Raw genomic sequence first — 14,044 nt, 5'->3', positions numbered from 1 at the left:
GTATTAGGCTTTTTTTAAATCTAAGACATTTTATTGTAGATTAAATGTTAAATCTTTTAATCTAAGATTACTTTAACCGCCCGTCTCAGGAGCCCTTCTCTCAGTCCTTTCCAGAAGATGGCCTTAGGGATGCCCTTCCCGCATCTTCAGCCCCCCCCCCCACCTGCAATATGGGTGACCACAATACTGAGCTACTTACAGGACTGTTGGCAAGGTTGCAATAGGTGAATATAGTATACTTTGGACTTGGAAAGTATATTATTAGCCACATACCTTCTGGCATGGTCATCATCACCATCCCACACACTTTGTGCATTCAGTCCTGGGGAGGCCACCAGTCTCCTCTTTCACCAGCAGAAATACAGTCCCTTAGTGGAAGATGTTTCTTGGGTCAGGAGTCAGCATGCTGCTGAAGGACAGGGTTTTGGTTTTCTATTAATGGGAAGAGCTGATGTGTTGCTGCTTTTTAGTGACTTTGTGCTGCTTTATTGGGCTATGAATGTTACATTGTTGCAGTTTTAAAATTGATTTTTAAAATGTGATGTTATTGTTTTACACTGTTCTGGGTAGATTGATATAGAAAAGAGGCCAATTAAATAAATAACACATTCTGGTTAGAAATTAGGCTGCACTCTCAGTTTTATATTTGGGTCAGAAATTGTCATTTCAGTTGAGTAAAACTTTGTCAAGTGTTTCTCAACACGTTGATGCTATGCATATTTGCCCTTTCCTAATCCTGTTCCCTTTCGTTGTTTCTCTTGGCTGATGCTGTTTTCTTGTTCCTGGATCACCCTCCAGAGGACTTTCTTTGCTTTGGTACACTGCTAGACATGTACTACATCACAAACTGTGCTTACTTTCATAGGAAAAGTCAACAACATTCCTGATCTCTACTGAAATACAGAAGTTAAAAAAATCTTTTTGTATTAATCCTATACTTTTATAGTCATACCTTATTTTAGCCTCTGAATTTTTATTTTAGTATATTAGTTATTAAGAATGCGAATAAACTTTCCTATCATAAAAGAGATCCCAAGGCAATGAGCAATTCAGTTTTAAATTGAACAAAATATTATTTAAGGATCAATCAAAGCACAATAAGCAGCAAAAAATAATGGTGGTACAAGGGCACAAAATATAATTAAATGTAAGCCAAATGCCCAGTGAAGCAAGTCCTGCATCTCTACACAGAAGTAAAAGTATTGAATTCAGTTGTTAGCTGAGTGTATATACAACTGCAGCCTTAATCTGACATCTGAATGTGTTTGGGAAAGGGCAAATGGGCCTCAAGGTATATGCAGTTTTACCACCAGGGTCCCACAGCAAAACAGGTCCCATTTCCTGTAAGTTTGCCGACAGTGAACCATGATGCATGGCTTTCACTGACAACCATGGCAGATGGGCAGGTACCTGGAGAAGAAGCTATTTTCTTTGATTCAGTCAGAATAGTAATATGAATAAGAATGATTTAAAATATAACCTATTGGGATACAAGAGGTTCAACTCTGTTGCTAGGTTTTTACACACAGCAAGAGTCATATTGCACAGACTTGCTTACTGAAGGAAATATTATCCTTCAAAATTATATAAGGAAACTTAAATTAGCTATGGTAAATGTTAACTTGATAGACCAAATTAAACAAGACCTGGAGCTGGCTTTGTCAATCGATGCTAATATTCTGTAGTAAAAGATTGTATTTAAGCGGGGAATGACTTCTGCCTCTAGATGTGCTAGAAAGGTTTAACTCTTCAGCATTTCCTTTGATCCATGGTGAGTTTTACTTGATGCGACAATTATTCTCTGTTAAGATTTCACATGACTCTTGGCCTGGCTTTATTTTTACTCTTCCCACCCTAGGTGGCAGTTGAAACACGAGCAGTGATAGCATGGATGGAAAAAAACCCATTTGTGCTTGGGGGCAACTTGCAAGGAGGAGAACTAGTTGTTGCCTATCCATACGATATGGTCCGATCAACATGGAAAACCCAGGAACATACTCCTACCCCAGATGATCATGTTTTCAGGTGGCTGGCATATTCATATGCCTCCACTCACCGCCTAATGACAGATGCTAGGCGAAGAGTGTGTCATACAGAGGACTTCCAGAAGGAAGATGGCACTGTGAATGGGGCTTCGTGGCATACCGTTGCAGGAAGTAAGTGCCTTTCAAAAAGAAGGAAAGAAGAACATTAAACTTTCTGAAAGGTCATCCTTGTTATTTTGCTCTGTCAGCTTAACTGTGAATTGAATAGCAGTCACCCACCTACATGGTATAGAGACAATGCTTTGATGTCTCTGTCTCTTCCTGTTTTGCGAGATGTTCCTGCACTGATGTAGCGTTATCATATTTTCACTGTTGAGTACTTCGTTCTGCTTGTGGTTTCTGCAACCACTCTCCTTTTTATAGTGGATGTAAATGGTACCTGAAATAGGTTAAATAAATAGGATCTACAGCCATGCAGACTGGTGCTGCTTGATATGAATCTAAAAGGCTGAGTTTAAAAAAAAAAGTTCTATGATCAACTGAGGCGCAAAGAAGGTTTTGCATGGGCAGGAGGAAAAACTAGCAACAACAATAACCACAGCAACAAAAATCTCTGGTTGCTGGAAAACTGGTTTCTGGCAAGTGAAAAAGGTTTTGCCTTGCACCTCAGTTCCGTGAGAACTGAGAAAGCTTAGGGGAAGTTGTTTGCTGTGCAGGCAAGCTACTGCCGTGTGACTGACCTCTGGTTAGTCACTGGTTACACTGGTTTGTGAGGCTGAGGTATCCTGCCCTTTGGTGGTGGGGGCTGATGTTAATGCATTAAAGGATGCAAGAAACACAGAGAAAGCTCAACAAAGTTTCCCTGTTAAAAACCTGGATATAACTACAAAACCATGTAGCTTCTGCCTACATATCCATTTCTCTGTGCCTTATATCAATCTACCTAGTCAAAAACGGTAGGCAAGCAGACAGACTGACTGTTGGATACTAAGCACAGTGTGATTCTGGAAGGCATTCAGACTGGCCACAAGGGGAGAGAAGGGACTTTTGCTGTTGCTGTCTTACACTTAAAGGTCTCCCCACCCTTGTATTTTTTTTAGTTTCCTTGTGGGTATTCAGTAACCTCAGTAGGCCTCACTGGCTCAGACAGCCACATTCAGCTCTTTCCCCTACTTAATAGCTATAGAGAGAAGAGACATTCTGCTTTGGCTTATAAATCAATTTGGAATCCAATTAGGGACACATTATACTATTAATAGGCCTCAGCAGACATTGGAGTGTGTAAAATAGAGTACTTGGAGTGGACAAGCACTCCATGGATTTCAAATATTCTCCTTTAATCTTTACTTGCCATGTATCTGTCTAACAAATATGAGTGAAAGCAAAGCATGCATTAAAAAAAAAAAACCTCAAGTAAATCTCACATCCCTAGACAGATGTGGTTTGCAAGCAACACTCACACGTGTAGGTTGGTGTTGCTGGTTAGATCTTTTCATTTGCAACACAATGATAACAACAACCAAATAAAGCAAAAAAGGAAAGACAATATCAGGAAAGACTTTGATATATAGTAATCATTGCTATCTCCCTGGATATAGGAAAAGAAAGATAAGAATAAGAAAAAGCACAGGAAGGGGAAAAGGGCGTTGACACTTCTGTTTCAAATGTGCATGATAAAATAAGCAGTTCATCTAGCTAAGTAACTGTCCATAGCACGTGTGGAGAGATGATGAAAGATAGCAGGGGATCTTCAGTCCCCTGTGTGATAGGCAGTAGGATTTTTCTTTTCAAGTCACTTTGCACCCATAAACGCTCTGGGCACTTTCTCGTTTCTATCTGTTAATCTCTGGAACAGAGTGACATAGCTAACAAGTGCATGTACATCTACTATTGCCATGGCTTTTTGAGAACAAAATTTATATGAGCAATGACTTCTTTTCCTTCCAAAAAGGAAAAAGAAAGAAAAATCCTTTGCAGGACATTCCCGCATCAATGAGACATGGTCTGCATTACTTCACTAGCACCCACCAGAAATAATCAACTTCTGCTTAGCAAGCCTTTGTGGTTCCCAGTTTACACAAAACATTAGTTTTTCCTTGCATTGCTGGTGTCATAGTCCAATCAGTATCAGGTTCCTTGGGGAGACACAGTCCAAAATCAGACTCCATGGTTTGTTCCTGGAAACAGCAATCAGTAACTCCAGATTGTCTCTCCTCCAACCACCCGCAATTTCAGGTTTGGAAATTGTAATAAACAACCATATGACCGGGCACTGCTGAACTGTTTTGTTCTGTCTAATTAGTTCCTAATTTAACAAACATTGGGTTGTTGGTATGTTGTTGTGACATGTGAACTAGGTCACAGAATTGATAGCCTCCATTTTACTCTTTCTGCATAATGATAAAGGCAGAAATCTAGTATAAATTAATATGTTTGCAAGATCCTTTGGTTGGTCTATTTTGTCATTCATGTAAAAGAAGCACTTTCACTGAATAAACAGTGTACAACTTGGAAGCTAATTTTATAATGTTTACACTGGATCATAACAAAGTTAATCTTGGCCTACATGTAATGACTCAGATGTCAGTGTGCAAAATATCTTATTCAGTCTGCAAAGACCTTTTAAACTCAGGAAATAAAGTTTTGTATGTGTTTGTCACAATATCATTTAAAATAAAAACAACTTTTCATAAGCACTAATAATAATTGTCCTGATTTTTGCATAAACTGTATAGTTTAAATGCATAATTGACTGCCTGATCATTAAATTTATGGCATCAATTTTTAAAGTGCTGTATAAGTTTGATTATAAATTCATTCAACAGAGCCATGTTGCTATCAACTAATTCTGAAAACTGGCTTTAACCACAATGCTAACTACTGACCGATTTCTTTAATAGCAATTGTTGCTTTGGAACTGGTTCATCAGATTTGTTTGATAAATGCAGAGATATTTGTTCAGCAATCTGGTGCTAGGGGGAAAATGTTTGGATTATTTTACAATGAGAGTTCTGAAATATTGGTTGTTCCTCCTTTCCATCTAGTTACTCCCATGTATATCTCAAATAATATGAGATAACAGAACATAAAATAGAATTAGCTAAAAAGTGTTAATTGAATAAGAGCAGCTTTTACAAAACATGTGCTCACTAAATCTCTTAATCTCTTACTCCTGCTCATTCTTGCTACATTAACCTAGCATTTCCTCAGAAATAAAACATATGCAAAGGTTAATAAAATTCATTGGATTCCTTGCTGTGGGTAGTTTCAGGCCAACAGTCTATGACTTGGGCTGGCCCAATACTCCAAACCCAATGAGATAAAGGTTTTCTGTAAAATCTACTCCTACTTGTATGTGCATGAAGCCCAGGAATAATCTATCAGTTGAGGAATGCAGAGGGCAGGAGCATTACTTTAGGACCAATCTGGATCCAAGCCTATGTCAGCAGTGCTCAGTATAAGGGCAGCAAGAAGGGGACAGTACGCTATGTTCAGTGTTACGCTAGCAGGAAAGTGCAAATGTTCTCCTAGCATTCTTTAGTATGAGAAATAGCTAGGCTAGTGGCATTGTAATGCGTTGTGAATTACTTTGTAGAATGAACTGCAGGACAGTTTACAGAAGTTGCTAGCAAAGACCTCCCCACTGCCCAGGGAGGTAAAGTTTGTGTGCTTGTGTGTGCAGAGTTGCAGGTCTGGCAGCTGGGGAAAAACACTTTTGCATCTCTCAGTTTTTGTTTTCATTTTGTTTTAATTTGTGGGTTATATGAAGTGAATCTCAGTAAAGCTAAGCAGAAATCCTTCTGGTGTCATTCTGAACTTTGACACTTATTTTTGACATCAGAATGTTTCTACCCAAGTTAAAAATTAGGATTGTGAAAGGATTTCCTGAATTAATATATTTACCAAAGCCTATCAAAAACTACCAGATACATACCTATTTTTAATATCTCACAAGCATCCTCTACACATGTTGAAACTTAGGTACCCAAGCACTACAAACGTACACTAAAGACTGCATCTCTGAATATCTCTTTCTCTTGCAGCCCCCCCCAAGTCATCTGAGAAGTTATTTCCTAACCTAACGGAGCAAAATGGCAGCCTCTTGCCATTGCATACAGAGAAAGCAGAGTAGTGGAAGAAACCTATTTCACTTCCTAGAGAAACACCTGTTTCACTGGCCTGACTACTGAAGTGAAAATATTGCACCTGAGGATGCAGTTCTGAGAGTGAGGTGATCCTTTGGAATCAGGTGCTTGCATCCCACGCCATGGAGGGATTTCTAGGCTAAAGCCAAATTTTCAGCTGAGCCTGGACATGAACTGAAAGCCAAAGGAGATAATATAGGCCTAACATTCTATGATCATAATGGCCTGTTGCTATTATCAGTCTTGCCACCATATTCTGCTCTGACTGAAGCTTCTGGACTGTCTTGAAAGGCAGCCACAACACTGCATCACAATAACAGAGACAGATCCCTTAGTCCAGCATTTCAGGGACTCAGCTGCAAAGTGGACAACTTACTTGGATAGGTAGTAGAATTCAGTTAAATTATTCACTCCAGTTCCTGGACCAGTTACCTAAATGATACTAACAAAGCCGGTTCTCAGTAGCAAAGTCCCAAAGATGTAGACTGAGCTATATGCACCTCTGGCTGTGGGTTTGACAAGTATATTTTTGAATACTTCCCTGTGTAAATGCTTCTCCTCTGACAAACAGAAAATATTTACAAAGGAAGGCTCAGCATTAGCATGCACTGACATTTTGTATGAGCATTTGAATAGAAAAATCAATTGTTATTCTTTTCCCATTTTACTACATACAATGAGGATGGGCTGTATGTACATTGCTCATTAAGGTGAATTAACTCATAAACAAGAGTATTAATGCTAATTTAGCAAAAGTTCCTTCAGAGCTGTCAGCTGATGCAAATCTTGAAAACTAAATAGTCGTATCATGTGGTGGAGTTCCATGTGCAGTGGTGCTTACCTAGCCTTACTGAGAAAAAAGCATTTTCCTTCTGTAATGAAACCAAAGACTTTTGCAGCCTGGGATCTGCCCATCATACTCAGGTCCCAGATGTAAGTAGCAGATAGAAATCTTTTTTCCCCATAATATTTGTTGGAATATGAGTATGGATAAGCAGGCATAGTAACAATATGCATCACTGAGTGCAACCATATTAGAGCATTCTAAGAAAGCAACTAAAATTGAGAGCATAGTAGAACTTTGGCAAAACATTAACTCAAAATATGCAGAACAAAGTTTGTCCCTCTTAACTGGAATGCGTAAAGACTTCGGTGGAGCAGCAGAGGGCAATACTCTGGTATTTTAATCTTTTCCCATTAAGAAGCTTACCATCTGTGTTATATAATCCTCCTACACAGAATCCAGAAGGTACTTTTGGGCTCATTAAATACTTGACTGCTGCTATATGGTAATAGGATTTTTTTTCCCATTCTCTTCACTGAAATTTATTAGTTGCTTCCATTTTTTCTATTTTGCACCATTATAAAATAAAATAATTTAAGCATTGCTAGAATTCATTTGTTTGTAAGTTCAAAACTCCCCTCCCTACCTTAATTTGAAATGCAGTTTGCTAATGAGCAAAGCATTCATATTGCCACATGGAGAAATAATGAGAGAAACACATGTATGTTAGTCATAGTCTCTCTTTCTTATTGTCTCATATGTGTATCTTTTTGAGAAATGGTTAAAAATGAACATCCTGAGGACATGCCAATTATCTATATTTAATTAAAACAAAGGTTTTCTGTGACAAAGTGTTCAGTTAAAAATGATGCCATTTTAAAAGATTTAAAATATGACTGCAACACAGGTTTTTAAGGAACAATATATGGCCCATTAAAGCTCTGGCCAGGCAAGTCCTCAGAGCCCTCTTGGGTACCTTCAGCAGTCATGGGTATATTACCTCCAGACATGCTAGCAGGGATAAGGACCTCGGCCAGCACTGAGAGGAGCAGCCAATCTTTCCAAGGATCTTCCTTGACGGAATGCTTCTCGTCTGTTGGGCAGGTGACGGGATCCAATGATTCACTTCAGTGAGAAAGCTCCAGTTGCTAAGCTGTGACAAAGAGTCATTTAGAAAACAAATGCCACCTTTGTAGTTGGCTTGCTTGGCTTTCCAAAAAGATTTTGGAAGTTGATCCAGTTCCTGAAGATTTGAACAGATGTCGGGAAACACAATGCCAGCCTAAAATTCCAGATGTTTGTTTCAAAATTTTGTATCTGGAATGAGCTAAATTCAGATATTGTTTCAGCTGAGTCTCAATTTTCCACAAACCACAAAAAATAAAGCTATTTTTTAGTTTCTGGGGTAGCTGGAATGTAAATCTGAACAGTAGGTTTGTTCTTGGCTCTGTAGCATGTTTTATCCTTTTATGGCTCCCATAAGTGCTTGCAGAGAGTTGCAACTGAACTGGCATTTAAAACCTTCTACTAAAGATGACAGTGCATATTACAAAGATACAGGTGTGACAACAAACATCAGCTCTGGGAGGTGATAGGCAGAGATGAGAAGCTGTGCAGTGAAGAGGAAATTAATTCTTTCCCATCTGCCCTTCTTTGGTGCCAAATCCACCTGGACAGTTCCTCTCCACCACCATAAGATTCCTGACATGTGCCACCCAACTAGGACATCAGCTGGGGGCAGCAATCTATTGATTTATTTGTTTTATTTATGCACTTATTTCATTTTCATATAGCCCAATATCCAAGGCTGTCTGGGCGATTATCACCCACCTTTTTTCCTCCAAGGAGCTCAAGGTGGCTTAGATATGCCCACTTTTCTTAATCCCATCCTCACAACGACCCTGTGAGGGAGGTTGGGCTGAGAGGTAGTGGCTGGCCTAAAGTCACCCAGTGAGCTTTCTGGCTGAGTGGGGAACGGAAGCCAGATCTCCCAGGTCCCCCATCCAGCACTTGAACTAGTGCACTATGGAGTTGAAAAGCTGCAGCTATGGAAAGGGTTAAGCTCCTTAATAAATAATTTCTCTCCCCAGATTTCTGCACCTAAAGGTGCTTTTCTCCACCTGAAGGAAAAGCAGCCCTCTAAGTTTTTGTTTGTTTGATAATACACCTGAGAGAATAATGCATAGCTGTATCCCACATGTCAATATCTTGGGAAATTTCAGATTCTGTCATGTAGACTTGAAAAACTGAAACCGTGCAAATATGAAATCTTAGATTTTAAGAGATAAATTCTTCTTTCTTAAATGTGTAACATTTATAGTGCCATTGTTAGATAAGATGCACACATTTCTCAGTAAATGTCCTTCGGAAGACTGGCTGCTACATTCTTCCTCAGCAGTTATGCGGCGTGTCTGCTTCATCAGGGAAATGGGGTTCTTGAGCTCTGGATCAAAAACACACTGGAAAAGTGGACTGTGATTTCCTAAATGCGCATGGATTGTATACTGGATTTATGCATATTACCCTCGTACTCGGTATAACATGGTTTGAAAAGAAAAAAATGTATATACATTTTCACACTCCAATAATATTCATAGTGGCAAAATGGTATATGAGTTCATTTTAATTAAATTACTGATATTATAAAATGCTTGCATTTCCCGAAAAATCTTTTCATCTTTTTATCTCAAATATTAGGACAATTTTACTGTTAAAAATGGTTCTGTCTACTCTTGACTAAAGAAAACCTCTTTTATTTTTATTGCACGGATCCCCCCTCAAAATGTATATCTTTATTGCATTGACAGGTATAAATGACTTTAGTTACCTGCATACAAACTGCTTTGAACTATCCATATATGTTGGCTGTGATAAATATCCTCATGAAAGTGAATTACCTGAAGAGTGGGAAAATAACCGGGAATCCCTGATTGTTTTCATGGAGCAGGTAGGAAATACATCACTTTGGCTTATTCAAGTTTGAATCTGTTTCTAATGCACTTTTCTTTGATTGGGTATTTCACCTTTGGCTGCTTTAACAAGATGAATGGGATGGAAGGTAAGGAGGGCAAACTGCTTGCTAAACAGTTCCCAAGCAAAAGGAGAGTGGTTCTCAAGCAAAGTGGCTGCACTCCCCCACCGAGCTTTATTAGTTGTATTTACGCAGCCTCGCAGATCTCCCACCCGCAAGCCCGCAGGTACATCCCTCTTGCTCATAAAATTTCAGCTGCATGAGTGCCTGTGCGGTGTGGTGGGTAAGAGCCTGGGACTGGGACTCAGGCCGCCTGGGTTCTAGTCCCTGGTCAACCATAGAGCCAATTGGGTGACAGGCACAGACTCACAACCCAACCTACCTCTCAGGGTTGGTGTTGTGGGGATAAGACTGAGAGGAGGAGGAGGAGGAGGAGGAGGAGGAGGATGTAAGCCACTTTGATTTCTTTGTAAGAAAATGGTGGGATATAAATCTAATGAAACAAATATATAATGCTACACAAAGTGCAAATATTGGAAAGAGAGAGAAAAATATTGAAAAGAAAGCTGTCAATGTTTCAGTTTGTTGCATGCACTCTTGTATGGTTCTTTCCTAGGCAAGTTTCAAATGATGATCTATGTTTAGATTATAAACATCATGGGTTTGGGTTTTTGTTTTGGCATGTGAGAAAGAAAATCCTAACCTTCAAAAGTACAATTAGATCATTTTTAAAATCAGGGCATTTTAGTTCAAGCAAGGAGGGGAAAGGGGTGTTAGCATCTCAGAGGACATTATGTAAAATAAAATAATTTTTGAACAACAATAATAAAACCCTCAGAAGCAATAATTTAAGTTTTGCTTTAGTGATTTTATCTGGATCTCACTAGTCTAGGTAACAAAAGTAACTGTAAGAAGTGATTTTCATATCTTCTTATGCTTCTGAGTTTGAAAATATATTAATATTGTTATTTCAAAGCTTATGTTATTCATAGAAAATATACAGATAGTAACTGCTTCTGTTTACATGCACATATTTAAGACACTTCATGGTTCTATGCCCTTTAGCTCTCTTAATAAGCCAAACCAGAGAAGAGAATGTGGGTCAAGCTTCCATACCTCAGAAATGTAGGGCAAACATTTGGCAGATCACATTTTGAACAGTCCGTTCAAATCACTCCAGTTGGGCACTTCCTGCAAAGTGTAGGGTTTTGGCTATTGCTTTGAAAAGAGATTATCATTCTTTCTTAAAACAGAAGGAACCATAACATGGGAATAGGATTAGATTGGTCTTTTTCAGGAATAAGATACATATGAGGCTAAACTTTGGAATTAATAGAAGGCTTAATGCATCTTTTTAAAAATAGATGTACATGTTGTCATTTGCATCCCAAGTCTAATTTTCAGATATAATGCCACAAGCACATATTTCTAAGTGTAATATTATATGGGCCATTAAATGTGCTCATTATGCTATCAAAAGTAGGTTTGGAGGAAATATTCAAGACTGCTAGAAACTCTGAGAAGCACCTGTTTTTCCCTGTGACCTCAGCATTGGGCTTTGCATACCTTGTTTTAAAATTTAGTGTGCAAATGCATAACCTTGCAATTGCTTCTTATAAACATGAAACTTGATGGTACAGGATGGTAGGTAGAACAGGAAGCCTTCTTGGCTTGCTTTTACTCATATATATATATATATATATATATATATATATATATAAATATATAAAATACCAGCAAACAGCTGATGCTTTCTGGGAAGTTTACAACCATTTATAAAACATTGTAAAGTGCCATAAAATGTCTTCAAAAATACAAACATCTTAAAAGCAAAAATAGAAGACAGGCAGAAGCATACAATGAAGAATAGCTCTGTAAAAACAGCTGGGGCTCAAAGCATATGAGAGCTAAAGGGAAGCCAACCTTTGAGTAAGAGTAGAACAGTATCTTCTCTATCATGGCATCAAGCGGGTGGAGTGACTTATCAAGGCTCACATCTTCCCTTCTTTGCATGTTTTTAGACAGCTTTTGCTTTGGGAAAGGCATTCAGGGAAGGGGGTAATTGCTTGATAAGGAAAGAATCAGTGCTCAGTATATTAAAGATTCTCAAATCATTTATTTGCTTTCATGGATATCATAGTAATAAGATCGGTAGCATTTAATTGTCACAAGGCAATCTGAATGAAAAAGAAAGAAAGAAAATGGGATATAATAACTGGCATACCCCTCAAAGCTCATGTGATGCTTGATACTGGTAATAAAGACCTGTCCAATAGTGGAGTATTTCCTAGGCATCAGAGATAATTGTATTATTCTTAGGCACGTCTTCCTGGTCTCAGTTTGTTCACATCTCTGTTGTTTCTAAAATATTCTGTTTTGTTTTTTTGCCAGAAATTCAGTTATACAGTCTGGGGAAAACATATATTTCATCCACAAAATTATATAATTCATAATGATTGGTATGGATTTTCTCTACCTTTTTCTGTCTTTGCCTAATTTGATCATCTGTGTATGTGATTTTACTGACAGGTACACCGGGGAATTAAAGGCTTGGTGAGGGATCTCCATGGAAGGGGAATTCCAAATGCCATTATTTCTGTAGAAGGCGTTAATCACGATATCCGCACAGGTAACTGCATTTCTCTCTAATTTAAGGAAAGGGTAAGAGGATGACTGGAACAGTCAATCCTGCGCTAAATAGAGGAAAGGGTTCAGCACAACACAGAATGGCACATGTCTGAGCCCACCCACCCCATCATGACCATAGAACTGTGAACTCAGGCACAAGGTCTGTGACAAAGGACCACCAACTCCACCCTTTAAGGGCAGCTATCCTTAACTGCTTCTTAAGTATCATTCAGACTGATCTAGCCAGCACTCCAATAAGGTGCAGCCAAGCCCAGAAATAGTGTCTAGGACTGCCAGTCCTTCTTCAAAGCATTTAAGTCTCTCCAGATTATGATCTCTTCTGGCACTGCTCAAAGGAAATGCCTGTATTTGAGACTTATTTCATTTTGTGGGTCAGTCCCTTTTCAATAAACAAAAGACCAAAAATGGAAAAAAAAAAGTTAAGCGCTCCATAGCTGTATAGCTAGGAATTACAGTTGTTCAAATGTATACCTTAATCCTCTGGGTTCCCCATTATTTCTATGGACACTCTTTACCTAGTGATTTTTTGTGTCTTCCATTTGCTTGCCAGAGTCTTCTCAAATATGCAAAGTAGATAGTTATTGACTGAGAGGAATCTTAAGCACTACTAATAGGGATGGTCATAACAACTGGAGTAATGTAACCGTCTGCAGAATAGTATGAGCAACTATGCATGTCAGTTATCTAGTGTCTTGAAATCAGAGTTGTCATTTTTTGTTATAGGGGAAGACTGGGAGCAGAGATTTGCCATTTGATTGAGTATCATAGAATCATACAGTGAGAAGGGGCCTAGCAAGCCATCAGGTCCAGCCGCCTGGCCCAGTGCAGGACTTACGTCACCTCTTCAGATTTCAGCCCAGCCCGACCCTGCTTAGCGTCCAAGATTAGGCAGGATCAGGCACTTCAAGCCATTGTGTTGAGGGGATAAACAGGCTTCTAATAGTAAAACTGACATATACCCCCATCACGGCAACCTTGTGTGTTTACATGTGTTCATGTGTATTATATACTACTTTTCAATCCTAAGAATGTTTTCCAACCAACTAACAGTTTAATGGGTATTTTGGAATCATTCAATGTTCTGTCTTTTATTTTCAGCCCAATAAGTAGGAAAAAAATAAGGAATGAACTTGCCAGATTTCCTATCGTATGTGATATGAGTAGCAAAGTTTGAGACAATCCAATATACTAGTAAAATAAGAAGATAATACAGATGTGAGGCAATCTTTTCCCTCATTCCCATGCAGTCCTGGCATGGTGGAGGTGAGGATTACAGTTTTCCCAGTGAAAGATGTCATGAGCTTAGCATTGAGAGATCTGGTATCTCTATAACATGGTAGTGGGAACGGTGCAGTCCATCAGATATTATCAAACCAAACAAGTCTGCTTTGATTGACCAGCTGCAGTTTATTTTATATTCAGCTTTAAAATATTTTAATTTTGTATTTTGATTCTGTTTTCTTGCTTTATTTTCATTGCTTGGGAATCCTGGTGGATATGGAACAATATA

General features: G+C 38.7%; 1 protein-coding gene across 3 annotated transcripts in view; it reads left to right on the top strand.

Annotated features, from left to right (window-relative positions):
* The window catches only part of CPXM2 (carboxypeptidase X, M14 family member 2), a 92,907-nt gene that overhangs the window by 72,750 nt on the left and 6,113 nt on the right, over window positions 1-14,044 (top strand). For all 3 annotated transcript variants that reach the window (XM_044445711.1, XM_044445712.1, XM_044445709.1), the window contains 3 exons: window positions 1,859-2,156; window positions 9,722-9,861; window positions 12,415-12,514. In XM_044445711.1, the coding sequence (XP_044301646.1) occupies window positions 1,859-2,156; window positions 9,722-9,861; window positions 12,415-12,514 (538 nt within the window). The remainder of the gene's footprint in view (window positions 1-1,858; window positions 2,157-9,721; window positions 9,862-12,414; window positions 12,515-14,044) is intronic.

The sequence above is a fragment of the Varanus komodoensis genome, unplaced genomic scaffold, assembly GCF_004798865.1.
Source record: "Varanus komodoensis strain SLA01 unplaced genomic scaffold, ASM479886v1 scaffold49, whole genome shotgun sequence".
Lineage (NCBI taxonomy): Eukaryota > Metazoa > Chordata > Lepidosauria > Squamata > Varanidae > Varanus > Varanus komodoensis.
The sequence above is the reverse complement of the archived record's forward strand: the minus strand, read 5'-3'. Positions and strand labels throughout refer to the sequence as shown.